This window comes from Musca autumnalis, unplaced genomic scaffold, assembly GCF_047663935.1.
Source record: "Musca autumnalis isolate F117 unplaced genomic scaffold, ASM4766393v1 scaffold_2, whole genome shotgun sequence".
In the NCBI taxonomy this organism is placed as follows: Eukaryota; Metazoa; Arthropoda; class Insecta; order Diptera; family Muscidae; genus Musca; species Musca autumnalis.
The window spans coordinates 262,015,252-262,039,269 of record NW_027411755.1 but is presented as its reverse complement, the minus strand read 5'-3'; the positions used below and the strand labels follow the sequence as shown (position 1 = coordinate 262,039,269).

Sequence of the window (24,018 nt, the reverse complement as noted above, 5' to 3'; positions counted from 1 at the left end):
GTTGACGACCCCCACAAACGTTTTAAGAACCATGATCTGCGAATCTATACCTGGGATGTTCGAACTCTTTATAGAGAAGCTGCAGTTTGCGCATTGGCAGATGTACTTGAAAAGTACAAGGCCGACATTACTGCCATACAAGAAATACGATGGATTGGGAAAAGCGTCACAACAACTCCTAAAGGTGACGCACTGTATTATAGCTGTCATGACACAAAGCATGAATTTGGTTGCCGATTTGTAGTTGGTCGGAGGTTAAAACATCTGGTCTCCAGGTTCACTCCTGTGAATGAAAGACTTGCTACAATACGGATAAAAGCAAACTTCTTCAACATTAGCTTTATTTGCGCTCATGCTCCAACCGAAGACAAGGACGAACATACCAAAGATATATTCTACGAGTGCTTAGAGCAACGGTCATAGTAATGCCCATGGCATTAAAATTACTCTAGGCGATTTTAATGCCAAAGTTGGAAAGGATAATGTCTCCACAGTGAAACATCTGACAACGGAATGAGCTGATAGACTTCGCAGCGACAAAAACATGGTAGTTAGCAGTACCAGATTTAAGCATCTTGATATTCACAAGGGCAACTGACTATCTCCAAATCAAAGAACAAATAATCAAATTGAGCACGTTGTGATAGTTATAAGATATTCATCGAACGTGTTGGATGTACGATCGTTCCGAGGAGCAAACATAGAGTCGGACCACTACCTTGTTGCAGCAAAGGTAAGTACCCGTCTAAATGTTGCAAAGAAAGCACGAACAGATACAACGTGGAAGTTGGATATCGGTAAGCTGCAAACACAATATTCCACTCAAAATGAAGTCCGAAAATTCTACCAAAGAGTGAAACATCAAACTGATGGTTTTGATAGAGGCACATCCTCCTGTAGAGACGAGCAGGGAAATCTGGTAACAGATACAGATGTTGTGCTCGGGTTATGGAAAGACCAATTTTCCAAACTGTTGGTATCCAATAATAGCAAAGACGAAGATACCACAGATCCAATTCCAATTGAGTGTATACCGCCCAAACAAGATGAGGTACAGACATCTGCAAACAGGTTGAAGAATAATAAGACCGCAGGAGCCGATGGCTTACCAGCCGGCCTGTTAAAGACTGGTGGCGACATGGTACTAAGGTATATGCATCAGCTAGTTAGCACGCTCTGGCAGGAAAAACGTGTACTCGACGATTGTAACCTGAGCATCCTGTAAACCATCCATCTAACTATAGGGGCATAAGTCTGCTCCCTATTGCTTATAAGCTAGTGTCAGGGATATTGTGCGAAAGCTTATGGGCAACGATATAATTGGGCCATACCAATGCTATCTTAGACCTGGCAAATCCACAATTGACCAGATATAAACCTTACGGTAAATCCTTGAGAAGACCCAAGAGATGCAGATCGACTCATTTCGTCGATAAAGCAGCCTTCGACAGTACCATACGTTCAAAGGTATTTCTAGCGATGTCTGAATTTGGTATTCCCGCAGTCAGTTAAGACAGCAAAGAACCTCTCCGAACAGTTTAGTACGAAAAAAGAGTTTACAGACAAGGAGACAGACTTGTGTCGTGTCAAGATACAACGACTGTGTTGCCTAGGCCATGTCATATGAATGAGCGATGATGAACCTTCTAAAAGGCGTAAAAAAGTGGGACAATTCGGTACACCCAGAACTGGAAGGCCAAGGCTTCGATAGAGCAAAGAAGTTGAAGACGAGATAAAAAAGCGCTATTCCAAATTGGGAGAGAAATGCAAAAACCAGAGCGGAGTAAAAATCTATTCTAAGATCGGCTTAAGGCCTCGTCACATAAGAGGATTTCTGGCTTAATTTATTAAGTTGCCTGTTCTTCCAGCTTTAAGTCAAAAGTCAAAGTATACGAAAGTCGTGTTTCAGCACAGATTCAGCCACGTAGAGATGCGGCAACTCTACTTAAAGAATTAAGCCAGAAATCCTCTTATGCGACGAGGCCTTTACTTACACGCTGTCTCCAATTATAGAATAGAAAATAACACTTCGTACGAAACGAGGTTTCAGGCAAGGATACAACCTGATGTGTGATATTTTCAGCATATTGTTCATCGATAGGTCGATTAATGGCAAGCGAAGCGCACGTGTGAGTGGTATGCCAACATAAGTCATACGCAACGAGAGAATTTACAAACCATCCTATCAGGTTTATCCTAAGAACTGCAACAGGGTGTCTGTTCATATCTTCGGTGAACCACTTATATAAGGAGGTAATGATTTTGACGGTACGGTGCATTATGTGCTTGGATGCTATAGGTAAAACCATCCATCATAATCTTGTGGATAGATATTCCACGCCCAGGCATTTTAACGGAAATATTCAAGATCAATAGAAGAAGTCCAAATACATATTAGACAACAACAAGGAGAATATTAACGCCGTAAGACAATTACATGGTTAAATCTAATTACATAGGCCATCTTGGAAAAGGGCTGACTATGTTACTGCAAATAAGGTGTTTAAATATGGCCTTACTGAGAGTAAACGCAGAAGGAGAGGGTCAATGCTCAAAGGAAAAGCTGGAGTGACTGCAATCACTTCTAAATCGTATTTCTTATCACCGAGGCGCTTTGATGTCAATTATTGCTTATCAAGTCAGATGTTCGGTTATGGGCACCTAAGTAAGAAAGCAAGGCAAGTTAGCCATGAATTGTTTATGCATTGTATTTGTGGGTTTGAAAAATTAAATATTTATATTTATCATCGTTTAAAATTTTTAAAATTTCTATTTTAAATAGAACAGGAACTATACCATTGGTCAGTGCAGATGTATTATCTATACGTGTATACGAATATTAATGACAGTTTTTCATTTCAGATGCCAAACAAAATGCCAGATACTATCAATAAGTGGGAAATTTGCAATGACCTCCTTTTTTCGGTATGACTCACGGAAGAAATTTCCATAGTTAAACGTTAACAGTTAGCGGAGGCTCTGCAACTAAATCATTTCATTGTTTGTTCGTTGTTTGATGCAGCTCAACTGGAAAATCTATTAATCATAATTGATGCAAATTGATTCCCATCCCACAAATGAAAACGACCCAGCAGCAGTGGCAGCAGCACTATATCACCAGTTTTTCTCTTTGAGCAAAGCGATTCGGAACAATCTATGGCAGACAAACACCATCATCACCACCTAAACAACCATCCAACGAAAGGTAAGCAGACAACAAACAAACAGAAAGTTGGTTACCTTATCGAAGGCAGTTAATTTTGGTTTTGCAAAATTTCATAATGACAATGCAATGACGATGACGATAACAACGACTACGGCGACGACGAGTAACACTGAAAAGTAGGCCAAAGAGAAAATCTGCAGTTGCAGCAGCAACTAACAATCACCAGCGGTTATTAGAAAAAAAGCGGCACAATTCGCATGCAATAGAAATCATGCAGGCATTTCGTACACTTTCTAATGTTGTTGCAAAAACTAAAAGCAGCAAAAAAAGTGGAAACGAGGTAAGCAATGCCAACAGCAACAGTTGGATGCACATAATCTGCACCGTCCTGCCCGTTGTTGCAACGTCGTTTTGGCCCCCTCCGCTCAACAACACATAAATAGAAAGCAAATGAAAATTTCTACCAACCATAATACCTGAGACCAATATCTGGTATCGCATATCCGCAGAGGCTGGGTTAGATAGGCAAAGGGGATTATTGCAGTGATGATAAACAGCAAGAGATTGTATCATGTTAATATTGACTAAAAATGGCAACAACGAAAAAAATAACATGGTACACATTCACTCATAATTATTGGCAGTGTTGTAAAGTTTTCAAGATGAAGATGTTGCGACTTATTGCTGCAACGATTGATTGCCAGGCCCACGATCACACAAGAGGCTATATGTTTGTCTGAAACATAGATTGGTTCATAACTATTTGAGAGATTATTTCCTGATTTTATCCAGTCCTTACAAAAGAATATGAGGTCTGAACGCATAGTAAGTCTGCTAGCCTTAGCCTTTTTTCTTTACCGCAAGGTGGAGATCAGGCCAATCGTGTATTTTTAGGTCTAATAAAACCGCTTTAGTATGGCCCAATTGTTTCATTGATCATAGTTACCCAGCAACAAGTAAAAAAGTATCAGTCGGCTTTGCCGACAGAGATATACCCTCAGCCTGTGTAAATTGAAACACTTTTTTCACAAAAAACTTATGTATTTAGGGGGTTTCAAAATTTTGGTCGACCGACAAAAATGTTGATTAGGATTAAAGTTCAAAAATGGAATGGACCGACATAGACCATGGGTGTGCCATACACCCTTCGGGCTGTTTTCTCATGAAGTATGGACTTGCCCATAAAACAACTTTTACCATCGTAATTGAAGCAGCAAATGTAAGTTGCTTCAACAAAAATCAATGTGATTCAATAGCAGATCTTAAAGTGAACTTATCCAAAATTGTGTGTGGGATGTACGGGATGGAGTGGACAAATATAGTCCATATTCGAACCTGATCTATATCTGGTAGATATTATGAGAATGTGTAAAGTATGGACCAAATCGGTCACTCCCATCAAGAGTTATCGTGCGCACAATTTTTCCGAATATTTTTGAACTTTTGTGGGGTAGGTACCTGAAGGAGTGGACCGATATGGCTTATCTACGAACTTAAACTAAGTTTGGAAACAATATTACGAAGGCCAAATTTTGGCCGGAATCGGCATTTCCATTCGAGAATCATCTTGCACTTCCACCCATAAACATGGTGTCATAGGGTTTGTTTTTCAACTTTCAGGCTATTTTTTCAGGAAGTATGGACTTGCCCCTGAGGAATCTTGTACCTTCGTATAGGGGACAGTGAATACAAGATGTTACAACAAAAACAAAGGCGATTCGAGAGCAGGTCCTAAACTGAACTTTTCCGAATTTTTTTGCGGGAGGTACTCGAAGGAGTTTGCCGATTGAGTCCATATTGGAACATCATCTAAGTCTGGTAAAAATGTCATAATGTGCAAAGTATGGACCAAATCGGTTACTTCCTTCAAGAGTTATCGTACGCACAAATTTTCCGAACATTTTCGAACTTTTGTGGGGGAGGTACCGGAAGGAGTGGACCGATATAATCCATCGTTGAACTTGAACTTAGTTTGGACAAAATATTACGAAAGCCAAATTTTGGGCCGAATCGGTTGATCCGTTCGAGAGTAATCTTGCGCTCCAACCACTACACACGGTGTCAGAGGGTTGTTTGTAACTTTCAGTCTATTTTCTCAGGAAGTATGGACTTGCCCCTAATGAAACTTACAGCGTCGTATAGAGGACAGCGAATACAACTTGTGTAAACAAAAAGCAAAGCGATTCGAGATCAGGTCCTAAACTGAACTTTTCCGAAATTTTGTGTGGGAGGTACCCGAAGTAGTATACCGATTGAGTCCATATTGGAACCTCATCTAAGTTTCGTAGAAATTACACGATGTGCAAAATATGGACCAAACCGGTTATTCCCTACAAGAGTTATCGTGCGCACAAGTTTTGCGACAATTTTTGAACATTTGTGGGCAGGGTACCTGAAGGAGTGGACCTATATGGCCCATCTTCGAACTTAAATCGAATCTGGACAAAATATTTCGATACCCAAAATTTGAACCGAATCGATTGATCCGTTCGAGAGTTATGGTGCGCACCAACCAGCCAGACAGACCGACAGACAGACAGACGGACGGACATTGCTAGATCTACTCAAAATTGTCTGAAACGGATATCGTACAAACATACTTGGGGTCTAAAACCATTATTTCTATGAGGCACCGTTTTGGTCGTATCAAAGTGTAAATACCCTCTTTAGCCTAAAGGTATAAAAATTCGGATCCGTATGTAACCCATTACAAAGTAATGCAAACAAGTTTTTTCTGCATTAAAAATAAGATACAAATAATGGGTCATTTCTTAATGGCAAAATTGAGTGTGTGCGATTACAAATCCGAGGGTTGTGTGTCCAAAGCTCATCGTCGGAACAGTTGTTGATGCACATGTAAGCGTTTAAACAACCCTTAATGTTCGTACCCGTGGCAAAGTGTGTAGTACGTTCGGCCACAAACCAGCAGTATGATTGATCAAATCCAGCTGAGAGCAAAATAAAATAAAAATATAAAGTGTGTGTGAAACTGAAAACAAATTCCAACTCACCTGTTCTGTTATGTTTTTAGCTTATTTTTCAACTTCTAGTGGCCATAGAATACCTAGTTATTCTTACTTACTTACAACTTACTTAGCTGGCCCATTACAGAACATTTTTACTGATCGTCACATGATGTCTATGTCATCAGCATAATCAAGTAACATGTGGCTATTGGTGTAGATTGTGCCACTTCTTTTGACGTTTGCCTCTCGTATAACCTTTTCTAGCAGGATGTTGAAGAGGTCACACGAAAGGCTGTCTCCTTGTCTGAAACCTCTTTTGGTACCAAACTCTTCGGAGAGGTTCTTTCCTATTTTAACTGTCAGTTAAAGTCATTTTACAAAGCCTGATGAGCTTTGCGGGGATACCAAATTCAAACATGGCTTGGAATACCTTTGAACGCAGCGGGCTGTCGAAGGCTGCTTTATAATCGACAAAAAGGTGGTAGGTGTCGATCTGCATCTCTTGGGTCTTCTCCAGGATCTGCCGCAAGGTAAATATCTGGTCAATGGTGGACTTGCCAGGTCTAAAGCCGCATTGGTATGGTACAATTATCTCGTTGACCATTGGCTTTAGTCGTTCGCACAATATCCCTGACACGATCTTGTAGGCAATAGGGAGTAGACTTATGCCCCTATAATTAGAGCATACAGTCTTATCTCCCTTCTTGTGGACGGGGCACAGGATACTCAGGTTCCAATCGTCGGGTACTCGTTCTTCCTGCCAGATGGTGCTAACTAGCTGATGAATACACCTTATCAGCGTGTCGCCTCCGGTTTTGAACAGCCCGGCTGGTAAGCCATCGGCTCCTGCTGCCTTATTATTCTTCAGTCGATTTATTGCTGTCTTTACCTCATCTTGGCTGGGTGGTATACATTCAATACCATCTTCTGGGATTGGGCCTGTGGTATCTTCGTCGTCTTCGCTGCTATTGGATACCAACAGTTTTGAAAAATGTTCTTTCCATATCCTGTTACCAAATTACCTTGCTGGTCTCTACAGGAGAATGTGCCTGTACCAAAGCCATCAGTTTGATGCTTGACTCTTTGGTAGAATTTTCGGACTTCATTCTGGTTCCTGTACATCTCGATTTTTTCACACTCCCGCTTTTCCATCTCTTTCTTTTTCCTACGGAAAATACATTTTTCCTCTCTCCTTTTCTTCCGATATCTCTCTCGTGGGCACGCGTTGCTACGGATTGTAAAGTAGCCCTATAACCCGCATTTTTTCTCTTCAGTAGCAGCACGACACTCCTGATCATACCATGGATTCCTTGGTGGAGGTCTCTGGTATCCAAGTATGGACTTTGCGGCTGTTTGCATGGAGTGGACAATACTTTGCCATTGTGCTGATATGTTATAGGGATGAGGAGTGCTTTGATTAAGCAATTGGGCTAGTTGAGTGGAATATGCTGTGGCTATCTGTTGTGATTGCAGCTTATCAATGTCTAACTTTCGTGTTGTGTCTGTTCGTACTTTGTTTGCTACGTTTAACCGGGTGCGTACCTTTGCTGCAACAAGGTAGTGGTCCGAGTCTATGTTTGCTCCTCGGAACGAACGCACATCCAACACGCTCGATGAATGTCTTCCATCTATCACAACGTGATCAATTTGATTTCTTGTTTTCTGATCTGGAGACAGCCAGGTGCCCTTAAGGATGTCGAGATGTTGAAATCTGGTGCTGCTAACTACCATGTTTTTGCCGCTGCGAAGTCTATCAGCCTCATACCATTGTCAGATGTTTTACTATGGAGACTGAATTTTCCGACTGTTGGGCCAAAGATATTTTCTTTTCCAATTTTGGCATTAATAAGTTTCTTCTAGGCGCTCGTAAAATATATCTTTGGTCGGTTCGTCCTTGGCTTCAGTGGGTGCATGAGCGCAAATAAAGGTGATGTTGAAGAATTTTGCTTTTATTCGAATTGTAGTAAGTCTTTCATTCACTGGTGTGAAGCTGGAGACCAGGTGTTTTAACCTCCGACCAACTACGAATCCGCAACCAAACTCATGCTTTATGTCATGACAGCTATAATACAGTGCGTCACCTTTAGGTGTTGTTGTGACGCCTTTCCCATTCCATCGTATTTCCTGTATGGCAGTAATGTCGGCCTTGTACTTTTCCAGTACATCTGCCAATGCGTAAACTGCACCTTCTCTATAAAGAGTGCGAACATTGCATGTGCAGATTCGCAGATCATGGTCCTTTAAACGTTTGCGGGGGTCGTCAACTTTAGAGGGATTTGTTTTTCTTTTCTTTTGTTTTTCATAGTAGGCCGCTTTTTCTAGGGGAGGGTTCGATGCGATGTAACCACAGATCCACTGGAGTTAGGTGAGTAGGTTGGGCAGGCCAGTTGAAAAGGAGTAGTGTGTCGTGCCGACAAATGCATGCTAGGCAGATGTTTTGCACGGTGCGATCTATCTTTGTCGAACGAGCGTAGTTGAGTCATGGCAGTTGGCGCTCCTCAGCTGGGGAATATACTTCGAGGACTTCATTCACACTATATTTGCTTACGGCCTTGGCAACAGCGTCCGTATGAATGCTATTTAAACCTGCTTGATATACCTGTTGCTCTAGGGGTTCTCTCCTGTATCGTTGGACCTCTTCCTGCTTGGTGTGCCTGGGTATGTCGGGCCTACCCACCAGATGGTGATTGGATAACACCCGAGCAAATACTACAAAACATCTCCTTGTGTTTCTTTACTGGAAGAATATTTGCCTCCTCATGTAGATGGTCCACTGAAGACATGTGGACAAGCGGGCTAATGTCAAGCTCGTAACCTGAGATACAGCTGAGATACGACAGTTCCACCATACATTCCATGTACGGTTTATTATAGTTAGGCTCAAGCGAGATAGGTTTGTATTGAACAGACTGGTGGAATAGGAAAGCTAATCCCCCACCTCCACTTCTGGTGCGCTTCTTGTTCAGTACGTTGTAACCACAACAACGCTGTAAACTGCATTTGTTGTTGAGCTTGGTTTCTTGCACCGCCGCAACCTTGATATTCTTCCGATTCATGAATTCCACTATTTCCACGATTTTACCTCGAAGTCCATTGCAACTAAATTGCAAAAAGGATGCATTTTCTGGGATTGGAACAACAACGGCTAGTGTTAATTGCTGCTTGTGCGGTTCCTGCTAGGGGGACTGCGTGGGAGTTTCGCAATCTGACGATAACGACTCGCTGGGGCTGTGTTCATGCAGCATGCCGCGACATAGTCTCTGTCGTAGTCCCTCTCGTGGACAAGTCCAGAGCAACCCCTCAGATGCACCCACTCCTGACATCTATTGCATCTCACCGAAGATTGGATATTAGTGAAGATGCGGTTGTAACAAACCGAGCACAAATATATTGGGCCTGGGTTTTCATCCGTCCCGGTACGGACCAAAAGAATCCGGAGCAGGTATTCTGGTATATGCTGCTCCCAACACAGAAAAACGATACAAATGCAAACATAGGTACACTAAGATGGCAGCCGCTGGCCGGGACACGGATGTTGTGTGGTTCCGGCTCAATCCGGTACGAGAGAACCCACTGCCGATTGATTGGTTGTCCCTAGTATGTTATTGCGACGAGGAGAACTTTCATTAAGTAATTCGGAGTGGATTATACTGCGGCTGTCTGTAGTTGTAACAACTACTACTTATTCGGTGTTATTTCATTGATTTGGCTCTGCTTCCAACTCAAAGTTCAGGAATGACGTCTCTTTATACTTGAGTGAGCTAGTTTAGCTGAGCAAATGAACAGGTAGAGCGTATTATGCGGACTGGTATTATATCCTGGACAGATGTTCTGCGTTACGCCATCAATCTTGACCCAATATGAATTGAGGCGGCTACACCAACCGGATCTTAGTTGCGCTAAAATAACTTTCGTTTATCGATGCAAGTGGCGTTTTTCCGCTACCACGGATGATGAGTAATCTTCGAGAACAGTATTCATACTGTAGTCTATTATAGCCTCCGCTACTGATTCAGTATGAATACTACTCAAACCTGATATGCCTGTCGATTTAGAGATTATCTTATATGTATATCTTTGGACCACTCTCTTTAGATCATGAAGATCTTTCCTGATAAGCCAGGACAGAGAGTACTTTTCCACTAATGATTTGTATAGTTTTGACTATAGATCCCAAGCACATACTGCATCGACATTATCTTGTAGTGCCGAGACACCTGTAGGATCTCAGTCTTCTCATGAAAGTGGTCCACCGAAGACATGAGGAGATATCCTGCGGCCGTATGGTTAACAAGGTTTCACAATAGTAGAAAGGCAGAGGATAAGAATTCCGGGGTATTACCCTTCCTTGGGGAACTGTCTGTTTCACTCTACTGGGTATGACTGGCGACAATATATATAGTTGGATCACAAATGTTTCAAAAATGGCCGGAGAACGGTGCTTTGGGTCTGTATGTTTTGATTGCAGCTTACCGATGCCCAGGATTCATGTTATACCAGTTATTACGTTATTTCTTTCGCTCAACCGGGGGCAAAACTTTTCTGCATTAAGTGACGAGAGTCAATGTTTGCTCTCCGAATCGATGAGCACATCCGATACATAACAATATGATCGATGTAGTTTCTTATGTGATAATCTGTTGGCAACCTCCGTGGTGCAGTGGTAAGCACGTCTGCCTTGGACTTAGTAAAGGGCTGTTTACACTAGTCATCAACGTCATATGACCCGAAATAAAAACATTCCATATCTGCCCACACAGACAATGTGGAGACGTAATTTCACTAATTTTTGCTAGGGTGGAAGCAAAAAGTAAATGGCGTAAGGAAAATCCCCAATATTGCACACATAAGCGACTGTATAACGATGTAAAATTTCAGGTCATATGGCATTGATGGCTAGTGTAAACAACCCTTAAGATTGCGGTTCAATCCTCGACCAGAACATCAAAACTTTTGGCGGTGGCAAATCCTCTCAATGCAATGCATTTCCTGAGTATTTGAGCCATCCAAAGTATTTGAGCTACAAATACAGGCCTCCTCGAAACAGGGATGTTTCTTTCTCTCAAATCCACTCACCTGTCTGCTATATATCTGATTTTTTAAAGAGCGTTCCACATTCTTTCTATAGGTTTTTAACATAAGGAAAGTTGACAACATTGTTCCTGTAACAGAATTAGATTGCAAGTCTTTGCCAAACGGATGTAAGACACAGCTAACACGCTTTTCCAGCAACACACACACAGACACATACATGGATACCAACATCCAACCAACATAAAATAAACGGCTTGCAATGAAGCAACAGTTGTTGCAACAGCGAGTGAATGTGCATTGTGGCTCAGTTTAAAAAGTGTGTTAACTTGGATAATTTCTCTTTTGCCACAGCAACAGATTTTCTTTTTCATTTTGTCTTTCTTTCATCAGCCATTACTTAACGAATTTCCCATTTTCCATGAAATGTCTGTCTGGGTGTGAAACTTGTTTTCCACATCTTCGACATAATGGCTTTTCCTTTTTGCTGCTCTTTTGGGCCAACTGGTTGGTGATTATCATTGCCAAAGCCAAATGCCGGATTGTTGTGTTCATTGTCAGTGTTAACGAAAAAGTTGGTCATGTTATCCCATTCAAATGCATTGTGTGTCGATGTCAATGCAAATACTGGTGATGGAGTGTTGGGGGGAGCGGAGGGGAAGCTTAGTTGTTATTTGGTGGAAATCACGATCAGTGTCGAGTGCAGTCATGCCTTGACTTAAGACACAAAAAGGCTTGCAACACATATTTTTTCGTTGTTTTGTTGTTGTTGTTTGTTTTCTGTTGCAATGAAATGTTGATAATTAGATTGTTGTTACCACAACAACAACAACAACAATATTTGCAATGATGTTGTTGTTAGTGTTGCATGTACATGATGCATTTATTAAGCATGCTGTGTATTTGTGTGGGTCTGTTGTGGCATAAATCTGACAAAAGAAAAAGTAAAATTGTGAATGAGGATTATTTCATTTTAATTATTATTTTTGTAATCCGTTTGGCCATTAGAAATTTCTTTTTTATTTCCGAACTTTGTTGGCGATTATTGTAATCCATCAGTGGCATAAATTGGAATTTAATATACGTATTTAAATATATTTTCAATACGATTTTGGCCGAACATCAGCATTCGATTTATTATAATCTGTGTGGGTGCCACCATGGTGCAATGGTATGCACACCGCCTTGCCCTCTAAAGGTCGTGGGTTCGATTCCCAGGCCGGGCAACATCAAATTTTCAACGGTGGCAAAATACCCCTCAGTGATGTTGGCGACATTTTCTGAGTATTTCAGCCTAACCTTGTAATGATCTCACGTTGATTTGAATGTGAAGGTACTTCTAACGCCCATTAAATAACCGGGCCTGTAATCCATCCTTAAACAAACAGAGGATATGAAAAACGATTTCAAGCAAGCATTATAATGTCTGCACGGAGAATATTGAGATTCTTTACGGGGATAGACGTAGCCATAAATACTCCTTTAAACCAAAAGGGGAGGGCTGGACCGCTCCCTGGCTACACTATGGCGGATATTACAGGAAACATCATTAAACGAGAGTTTTACTTGGGTTAGGTTGACAAAAATTCTTCATCAGCTGTTATATCTGCGTCCATGCCTCAACAGCAGGTAAGGACAAGCAAACCAAATATTCTGCGAACTTCATGCAATGATATTAATATACAACATTTTTCAAACGAGGAAAACGTAAATATCCGCCACTAAACCTACGGCCACTCTGTTCACCACATGAACGGCAGAGGTGAGAACAGAGTTGAATATCATGCTCGATGGTAGCAGAATTCCGACCACAAACAACCCGAAAATTCAAGGGACCACATTCGACAGTATGTTCATATCGTCCGCGCATGCCACAGCTATCTGCGACAAGCTGAGATGCATGAACATGGTCCTCAAGTCCGTAACCGGCAGCCCTCAGGGTGCAGATAAAGAAATCTTGTTGACCACATATAACAGTGTATCCCCTCGTATATACATGAGATAAAAATTCTTTCAGTACAGCAACACAATGCATTACTTGCTCGGGTGTTACCGAGAGAACCATCCTAATAAACATATGGTGGATAGGACCCTCACCCAGTCATGTCAGGAGGAATCTTCTTCACGAGGAGCGGCAGCTGCCACAACAAACAACAAAATTACGCTAGGGATAGCGCAGTCGTCTAAATTCCAATAAGGCAAGGATAGTTGACTGCCAGCTTGCGGCCGAGACCGCACGGCACACTGCGCCGACAAGGCAGTAATAGGAGAATTTGATAGAAAATTTTCCAAAAAAATCTACTGATCGTCTGTATACCCAGAAAAGGGAAGGTTTAACCTTCAATGAAAAACTCAAGTAAAGCTCAGACGACTGAAGAGATGGTTAGTCCATTCTTCATAAGTAAGAATGTTAGTAGGTAACCTGTAGTGGTGACAATGAAGATCTGACGGAACCAACCCCATCAGAGGTTATTTAATATAAACCACCTAGTTAGAATGATAGTCAAGACTAAGGCGGCTAAAGACTTGAGTCGGTATCAATCGATAGGTTGTTGCTTCAAGGCAAAAATAATAATCATTCGTTAAAGACTTTCCCTTAGTTTCCCCTTGATGGGGCCTTCGGCAGGGAATTTAAGACTTTCACTTATGGACAGGGTCCAATACCGGCTACGCAATTGGATCTCCTTTAAAAATTTGTAGTTTTCCTTGGGGTGCGACCTTCTACCGAGAATTCAAGACTTTCACCTATGGACAGGGTTGAACACCGGTTAATTACGTAACCGGTGCTGAACCCTGTCCATGGTGAAAGTGTTGAATTCCCGGTAGAAGGTCGGAATCTTCCATTAAAAATTAAAAGTTTTCTTTGACGGTTGGTCTTTGGTCTTAAATTCCCTGCCGAAGGCCGTCCAGCAATGGAAAATTTTAATGTTTGAAGGGAAATTATTTGGTTAGGGTTCTCCAGATTCAACAATTCTGCAACCTGGACTGGCTGCGTCCATAAACAATCAGAAGACAAGTGAGTGTAGTTAGCTGAGCACTGAAACAGATGCAGCGTATCGTGCGCTGCCGTTCCAAGGCATGTGTTGTATATCACGCTGTCTATTCGGCCGCAATACGAATTTATGCGGCTTCACTGTTGAGGTAAACCGCTCGTTCGTGTTAGCCTTGGCAACTGCCGTCCTTATGTTGCGTAGGTTGGGGGTAGACCCTTGCCGTGGGGGGCAAGGGACAAAATTTGACCGATTTGGTCCATACTTTGCACATTGTGAAATTTCTACCAGACTTAGATGAGGTTCCAATATGGACTTAATCGGCCCACTCCTTCGGGTACCTCCAACACAAAATTTCGGATGAGTTCAGTTTAGGACCTGCTCTCGAATCGCTTTGATTTTTGTTGCAACAACTTGTATTCACTTCCCCCCATACGACGGTACAAGTTTCATCAGGGGCAAGCCCATACTTCCTGAGAAAATGACCGGAAAGGTGCAAAAAGCCCCTATGACACCTTGTGTAGTGGTTGGAGCGCAATATAACTCTCGAACGGATCTGTCGATTCGGTCCAAAATTTGGCTTTCGTAATATTTTATCAAAACATAGTTTAAATTCGAAGATCGGCTATATCGGTCCACTCCTTCGGGTACCTCCCCCACAAAACTTCAAAATGTTCGGAAAAATTTTGCGCATGATAACTCTTGAAGGGAGTGACCGATGTAATCTATACTTTGCACATCTTAATATATCTACCAGATATAGATGACGTTCGAATATGGACTATATTTGTCTACTCCTTCTGGTACCTCTCACACAAAATTTCGGATAAGTTCACTTTAAGACCTGCTCTCGAATCACTTTGATTTTTGTTGAAGCGATTTGCATTCGCTACCTCCATTACGACGGTAAATGTTTTTTCAGGGGCAAGTCCATATTTCTTGGGAAAACAGCCCGAAAGGTGTAAAAACCCCCTATGTCACCATATGTGGCGGTCGGAGAGCACGAACTGTTCAACCGATTTGGTCCAACATTTGGTCTTCGTCATATTATATCCAAACTTACTTTCATGGACAATACCGGTCCACAACTTTCGGTACTTCTGCCCAATATTTAAAAAATGCACTAAAATGCTAGGACGATATCACTTGAATGGGGCAACCAATTTGGTCCAAACTTTGGATCTCCTAAAATTTTATCAAAATTTAGTTTAACTTCTTAAATGGCCCATATCGGTCCTCCCTAGGGATACCTCCCCCACAAAAGTTCAACATTTGTGTCTTAGTGCAGTTAATTCCTAATCCACATTTTTGTCGGCAAGTTCAAATGTCCAAAAAGGGCTGAAGAGACCTTAAATACATTCGATCTGTCCGGAGGTGAAAGTTTTGCTTCACATTGGCTGAGGGTATATATCTGTCGGCGAAGCTGACTGACACTTTTTTACTTGTTTAGTTGCACCAGAGTTAATGCTATCCAAGCCTGCGTAATAGGCTTGTTGATCTAGGAGTCTGCGTTTTGACTTTTGAACCTCTAGAGCCTAAATATCTCTCTTAATGTGCTTGGGTGTAGGAAGTCTGGAGGAACACCCATGTAGGTACTGCTTCGACAACATGTTGCTATGCTAATGCACGGATAAAATATTCGCCTCCACATGAAAACGACTCACTGGGGTCCTGAGGAGGCACCTTGTTGCCGTTCTCAAGTCGGCATTCTGCCAGGTTTGAAATATTCCTCCACTAAAATTTGCAAGCCACACTTAATACAGACCAGCCTATAGATTAAAGCACGGCTGGCATAGCTACCAGAGCGGAGGCGACTTGCTGATAAGGTTTATGTACCATCTATTAGTCACGTCTGGACAAAGGAGATCATACTCTATGATTAAAATCCACTCATTCTATGCCCATGCACAAGGAAACAAATCTCCTTCCCATAAAAGATTTAAAACAAAAAAATTCCAACTTCTAGAAAATTTCAGAATTTACAAATTTCAGCAATTAACATCTACACCATCGAAAAATAGTTATTTTCAATATCCATTGCATTTTGTAGTTATTGTTGATTTTTGCTTGCAAAAAAGAAAGTTTAAGTTTGCACTTTTTTGCATTTGAAATCGGAGAAGCGAGAAGGCGAGTGGGCAACAACAACACCATCAATACAACACATCTTCGGTGTATTGGTGGTGGTTTCTGTGGCACAGTAGGTTAGTCGGTTGGTTGCTCTTTGTTATTGTAGCAGTTAAGTTAGAGTCTAGTCAAATGTCGACTTGTTCGACTCTACAATGGTGGCAACAAAACGGCATTAGACCCACATATACACAGACACAAAACAAAACAATTGCACACATACATACATATGTCTATGACCATCTTTCTATTCATTCAAGTGCAAATTTTCTCTTCTGTCATTTTGGCCGCTTTTCTAATACACAAAACAACAACAAACAAACCAACAAAAAAATGGCTAATACAAAAAAGTGCATTGTGTAAAAGTTGCATTTAACCAAACCGCAATTGTTGTTGCTGGCCATACTTGTTGCACCAACATACATAAACATAGAAATTTGGGATTTCGATATCAAAATCATTGCCCGTCGGAAAAGTTGAATGGAGCAGTCAGTGTCACATTAAAAAAATAAATTACCCACGAAAAACGTGGAAATATGAAATATTGCAAACTGATTCAATTTTTCGACCAAAAATATGTGTGTTCCAAAACCTGCAATTATCCAATTTTATGCTACAAAAGCGTTCCCGTATTCCAAAAAGTAGCAATAGTTGCACTTCTCTTTTAAAAATTTGGGGCAGAATGAAGCTCCCTTCTTCTATTATCTGCTAGATAATCTTGGCTTAGTAGAATCTAGCAACATACTTGGTGGCATCTATTTGGCTGATACGTTGATTTTGACATTTCTGCTGGAGCTTTTGCAATTTCTGTCATTTTTTCCCGTTCCCATACATTTTGGTACTATTAGATATTGAAACTTATAATAATATTTCTATCGGTCTTCAAATAACTGCATTTTACTCGTAATATTTTATTTAAGAAATATCTAGATCGCAGTTGTCACTTACAAAACCTTCTTTGTGGGCATCCCTATTACCACCGCGACCACGTCAAAGAGTTATAGCTATCACTTTACAATTGTCTGAATGTATATATGCATGTGTACTTGTATATGTGAGTGAAGCTACATAATTTGACTCCTAATGTTGTTGACGTTGATCTTCTGTTGTTGCTGCTCTTGCAACTGTTGCAGTTATTGTTGTTGCCATTGCTGTTGTTTATAATAGAAAACTTTCATGTTTTTATGTTACAAACCAATGTTGTGCTGATGTGCCAAAGGGGGGAAGGTAGGTAAAGTTAGATACGTATGTGTGTTGGTATCTCTCTTGCAAAGATGCAATTTTCCAATGCAATGCAATTCAATCCATTACAATAAAAATGCAATAATAATTGCATTTGTCCCACTTTACTTTCACTCGACAAACAACAACAGCAGCAGACATGCTCGTTGATCATCACCGTTGGCTTCAGCGTTACATACATACATTCGTGTTACTTAGCACAATGCAAAAAGGTTCCATATTTCCAGATGCAGTGTTGGCGATAAAAAAATCTGTTTTGCCTAGAAACTTTCATTTGTCTAATAGTTAATGGAATCTAGATATAATTAAATAATACGTTTTTGCAGCAAAATAAACGGTAATGTCGGTTACTAGTCTCAATACTTAATTCTGTTAGTGAAAATAAAAAAAATGTACATGCCTATATTGAAAATATTGCCAAACGGAATGATAACTGGAAGTAGCAAAATTACTCTCCATCTTACAGTGAAGGATATAAGAGGAAGTGTAATCATGACCCATCCCCGCCGATAGATACCATGTAACGATACTGGGCAGGGCGCATCTTGTATCCTCTTTCATCCCGACAGCTCTGTGATGCCACCTTGGATCCTTTTCAAACCCCCGTTCAAAGTTATCTATACTTATAAAAGAGTTCAGTAATGATGACTCACTGACTGATTCATAATCAGCGCCCAGGCTAAACGGCTGGAGCTAGAATCTTGAAATTTTGAGGGAGTGTCACTCTTGGTCCCAAGGTGTCAGATAAGGCTGGATTTTTGGAAATTCGAACTAGAACGGTACGAAAAGTACTAAAAGGTACTAAATATGGTACCCTTAGTATTAGGCAAACGCGAAGAGCTAGAATTCTGAAATTTGGAATGAGGTTCACTGATGGAGAGTTAGAAAGGTGTATCAAAGGGTTTTTGAAAATTCGAACTATAAGTGTACGAAAAGTACTAAAAGTTACTAAATTTAGTACCATTTGGTATTACGTGAACGGATAGAGCAAAAATCTTGAAATTTGGAATGAAACTCAAGGTTTAGAAGATGAGTTGATATAAGGAGGTGGTTTTGAAATTGTGTACTCATGTGTACGAATAGTGCTAAATGGTACCAAATTTGGTACAATACGAATTTAAGTGATCGGATAGAGCTGGAATAGTGAAATTTGAAATTAAGATTACTATTGGGGTGTGGGATTGGGATACTTTTGGAAATTCGTACTTATGGCCACGAAAAGTACTAAATTCGTACTTGTGCGTACAAAAAGTACTGAGTGGTACTAAATTTTGTACAATTTGGATTTAGGTGAACGGATATAGCAGGAATTCTGAAATTTGGAATTAAGATTACTGTTGGAGTGTAGGATTGAGGTAGTTTTGCAAATTTTTGGTTATGAGTACGAAAAGTGCTAAATGGTACCAAATCTTGTACAATTTGGATTTGAGTGATAGGATACATTTGGAATCCTGAAATTCTAAATTAAGATTACTGTTGGAGTGTTGGATAGAGGTAGGTTTGGAAATTCGAACCTATGGGAACAAAAAGTACTAAATGGTACCAAATTTGGTACAATTTGGTTGACGGTGATCGAATGCAGCTGTAATCCTGAAATTTGGAATTAAGATTACTGTTGGCGTGTAGGATTGAGGTAGTTGTGGAAATTCGTACTCATGGGTACGAATAGTATTAAATGGTACCAAATTTGGTACAATTTGGATTTGGGTGAACGGATATAGGTGGAATCCCGAGATTTGGAATAAGGAGTACTGTTGGAGTGTAGGATTGATAAAGTTTTGGAAATTTTTAGTTATGGGTAGGAAAACTACTAAATGGTACTAAATTTGGTACAATTTGGATTTCAGTGATAGGATACATTTGGAATCGTGAAATTCGGAATTAAAATTGATGTTGGAGTGTTAATAGAGGTAGGTTTAGAAATTCGTACTTTGGATACGAATAGTACTAAATGGTACCAAATTTGGATTTGAGTGATCAGATATATCTAGAATCCTGAAATTCGGAATTAAGCTTATTGTTTGAACATAGCACTGAGGTTGTTTTGAAAATTTGTACTTATGGGTACGAAAAGTACTAAATGGTACTAAATTTGGTACAATTTGGATTTCGGTTATCTGATGTAGCTGCAATCCTCAAATTTGGAAATCAAATACCTGTTGAAGTGCAGGATTGATAAATTTTTGGACATTTTTAATTACTAAATTTGGTAAAATTTGGATTTCAGTGATAGGACACATTTGGAATCGTGAAATTCAGAATTAAAATTGATGTTGGAGTGTTGATAGAGGTAGGTTTAGAAATTCGTACTTTGGATACGAATTGTACTAAATGGTACCAAATTTGGATTTGAGTGATCAGATATATCTGGAATCCTGAAATTCGGAATTAAGCTTATTGTTTGAACATAGAACTGAGGTAGTTTTAAAAATTTGTACTTATGGGTACGTAAAGTATTAAAAGGTACTAAATTTGGTACAATTTGGATTTCGGTGATCTGATGCAGCTGCAATCGTCAAATTTGGAATTAAAATACCTGTTGAAGTGTAGGATAGAGGTAGTTTTGGAAATTTTTGGCTTTGAGTGCGAAAAGTACTAAATGGTACCAAATTTGGTACAACTTTGATTTGGGCCAACGGAAAGAGCTGGAATTTTGAAATTTACCGTCGAAGTGTAGTATAGACGTTTTTTGAAAATTCGTACTTATAGGTACGAAAAGTACTAAATGGTACCAATTGTGATACAATTTGGATTTGAGAGATTGGATAAATCTAAAATCCTGAAATTATTATTAAACTTAGCATTGTGAAAGTTTTAGAAAGTCATACTTATGGGTACGAAAAATACTAAATGGTACTAAATTTTGTACGATTTGGATATGGGTGAATTAATAGAGCTGGAATCCTGAAATTTGGAATTACGATTACAGCCGAGTAATAGGATTTAGGAAGTTTTGAAAAATCGTACTTATGGGTACAAAAAGTATTAAATTAGATACAATTTGGATGTAGGTGAAGGGATAGCGATAGAATCCTGCAATTTGAAATTATGATTATTGTAGGGCTATTAGATTGAGGAAGGAATTGTTCTAAATTTGGTACAATTATTTAACGGATAGGGTTGGAGTCCTGAAATTCGGAATGAAAATTACTGTTAAAGTGAAGGATTGAGGTAGTTTTCGAAAATCTTACTTATGGGTACGAAGAATACGAAATGGTACAAAGTTTGGTACAATTTGGAATTGCACGAAAGAATACAGCTGGAATTTTGAGATTTGGAATTACGATTACTGTTATTATTTTGTATTAATGTCAGTGTAAGGTTGAGATATGTCGTCGAAATACATACCATAAGTATACGAAAAGTACTTCTTCTTCTTTATTTACTCATCCGTTATTCGGATATTGGTGATCGTACAATAATATTTCAATGATACATATATGATACCAAGTATATATTTATAATTATTTGTTGTTACACAATGATGTTCAGCTCCCTGTTCTTAGCGGCTTGTAAAAGTGTGTATTCATCATTATAGCCGGTCCATGTCTGGATATTTTTGAGCCAGGTTGTTTCTTTTCTAGCTCTTCCGCGCTTTCCGTCGATTTTTGTCTTAAGGATTGTTTGTAGAATCTTGTATTTATTATTTCTAAGTATGTGTCCAAGGTATGAGACTTTACGCTTTTTTATTGTTGAGATTAGCTGTCGGTTCATATTCATCCTTCTAAGTACTTCGTCATTTGATATTTTTGAAGTCCAGGGTATTTTCAGTACTCGTCGGAATGTCCACATTTCAAAAGCTGCCAATTTTCTTTCATCGGACATTTTAAGTGTCCAGACTTCGGAAGCATATAAGAGGACTGACCAAACATAGCACTTGATAAATCTTATTTTTGTTGTCACATTTATGTCGTGACTTGTTAATACTTTTTTGTGTTTAAAAAAGGCATCTCTCGCCATTTCTATTCAGCTGTTAATTTCTTTTGAGTAGTCCCAACGGTCATTTATTAGTACTCCCAGATATTTAAATGTGTGTACCCTCTCGATTTCCGTTTCCTTTATAGTAAGCTTCACGTTGCGATGGTCGTTTTTTCTGCTTACTATCATGTATTTAGTTTTTTTCATATTAATTTTTAACCCATACTTTTCACTTGTGAGTGCCAATTTTTCTATAAGTTTCTGTAGACCTGATATGCTCTCAGCCAGTAGTGTGGTGTCGTCTGCATATCTTATATTATTCACAATATGTCCATTTATTTTTATTCCAATATTTCCTCCATCTAGCGTTTCTTGAAATATTTTTTCCGAGTACACGTTGAATAGTAATGGGGACAGTATGCATCCCTGTCTAACTCCTTTTGAGATAATAATATCATCACTTTGTTCACCATTGACGTCGATTCGTGCTTTTTGGTTCCAATACAAATTTTTAATACATCGTAATTCTTTTCCTTGTACTCCGATAGATGTCAAAATGTTCATTAATTTATCATGGTTAACCGTATCGAAGGCTTTCTCATAATCGATGAAGCAGATGAAAACATCTTTTTGTGCCTCTCTGCATTTCTGGACTAAGACTTGTAAACAGAATAGAGCTTCTCGGGTACCAATCCCTTCCTTAAACCCAAACTGCGTTTTTCCCATAGCATGTTCGCACTTGCTATAAATTCGTTGATGTATTATTTTTAGGAATACTTTCAGTACGTGACTCATTAAACTTATTAATCTGAATTCACAACATCGTTTTGCATTGTTTTTCTTGGGAATGGCTATGAAAGTAGATTTGAGCCAATCTTCTGGATATTGTCCAGTGTCGTATACCTGGTTGAAAAGGGTGATGAGGAGTTCTTTATTGCTGGAATCTATTAGCTTTAAGACTTCAGAGGGTATTTCATCAGGTCCTGTGGCTTTTTTATCTTTTAGAGTTTGTACGGCGCGTTCTACTTCTAATCTTGTTATTGATGATCCAACTAGATAATTGCTTATATTATTCTCAAGAGGTGCTCGCTGCTCATCCGTGAAAAGTTTTTCTATATAATCTTTCCATATAGTCTTTCTTCCCTCCATATCAAACACTGCTTCATTATTATCATTATATATAATTGCACGTGTCTTTCTTCCATACGTCCCCGCAGATTCCTTTATCTTTTTATGTAGGTTAAAGTCGTCATGTATGGACTGTAGAAATTCAATTTCTTGACATTTTCTATTTAGTTGGTCATTTTTTGCTGCGCGGATTGCCGATCTTATTTCTTTGTTTATTTCCCAGTACCTTTCATAATTATACCCTACACCACTATGTGGGGAGGGTATTATAAGTTGGTTTTGCCCAAAAAGTTTGTAACGCATCGAAATAATGGTCGCAGACCCATACTTATATATACCAAAATGAATGTCTCGACGAGCTGAGTCGATCTGGCTATGTGTGTCCGTCCGTCAGTCCGTCCGTCCGTCTGTCCATCTAAACCTTGTAATCATGCTAAAGGTCGCAATTTTGATCGGATCGTCAGGAAATTTTGCATGTTGATGGGGGCCCCGGAGGGGAAGAAGCCTATTGATTTTGGTGATGGTCGGATAATATTTAGGGGTCGGAAAGAGCAAAAAACTTAGACGGATAAAAAGACAACGTTTTTTTCCAAAGCGATATGAAGTATACCAAAAGCAAAACCTGACTATAAAAGTAGAAAACATCACCTTTCTAATGATGTAAAGTAGGTGCTCGTTGGTGATAAAACAACGAAGATATCACAATAGTAGCAAATAAAACGCCAATTTTCATTTTTGCGATTTTAATTATATTGACGTATATGACAGCTTTACTTGTAAACTTTCCAAAAGCAAAGCCTGACGATGAAAGTAGAAGATCCCGTCTTTACAATGCTGCAAACTTGGTCGGCGTAGGTAACCAAATGACGGAGATATCGCAATAGACGATAATACATCCCATTTTTCTATTTTTTTGGAAATCAGGCTACAGGTCGCAATTTTGATCGGATCGTCACAAAATTTTGGGGGTTAATGGGGGTCCCAAAGAGAAAGAAGCCTATTGATTTTGATGATGGTCGGATAATATTCAGGGGTCAGAATGGGCAAACACTTATTTGGAGAAAAGGTCTACGTTTTATTTCAAAGCCAATATCTCTGTATCTTTAAGAGGTATATCAAAAACAAAACCAGGCAAGGAATGTAGAAAATATCACCTTTACAACGATGTAAAGTAGGTTGTCGTAGCTGCTCAAACAACAGAGATATCGCAATAGTCGGTAATGCATCCCATTTTCTGATTTGTTTGTAATCACGCTACAGGTCGCAATTTTGATCGGATCGTCACAAATTTTTTGGGAGTGGATGCGGGTCCCACAGAGGAAGAAGCCTATTTAGTCACGAAGTCAGTGGTCACGAAATTTTGGTTGCTTATGGGGGTCCCAGAGAGAAAGAGGCATATTATTTTTGGTGGTAGTCGGATTATATTCCCTAAAAGAAATGTTTACCAGTGAAA

The 24,018-nt window shown here is 39.7% G+C and overlaps 1 protein-coding gene across 2 annotated transcripts in view; it reads left to right on the top strand.

The window, feature by feature from the left end:
* The first annotated feature begins 2,736 nt into the window (after positions 1 to 2,736).
* Positions 2,737 to 24,018, top strand: part of Nin (blastoderm-specific gene 25D) — a 115,393-nt gene continuing 94,111 nt past the window's right edge. The window contains exons 1-3 of one of the 2 annotated variants that reach the window (XM_073964767.1): positions 2,737 to 2,801; positions 2,863 to 2,925; positions 3,023 to 3,205. In XM_073964767.1, the coding sequence (XP_073820868.1) occupies positions 3,157 to 3,205 (49 nt within the window). In that variant the 5' untranslated portion in view covers positions 2,737 to 2,801; positions 2,863 to 2,925; positions 3,023 to 3,156. Of the gene's footprint in view, positions 2,802 to 2,862; positions 3,206 to 24,018 lie in introns of those variants that run through there. The other variant, XM_073964768.1, reaches the window with a different exon arrangement.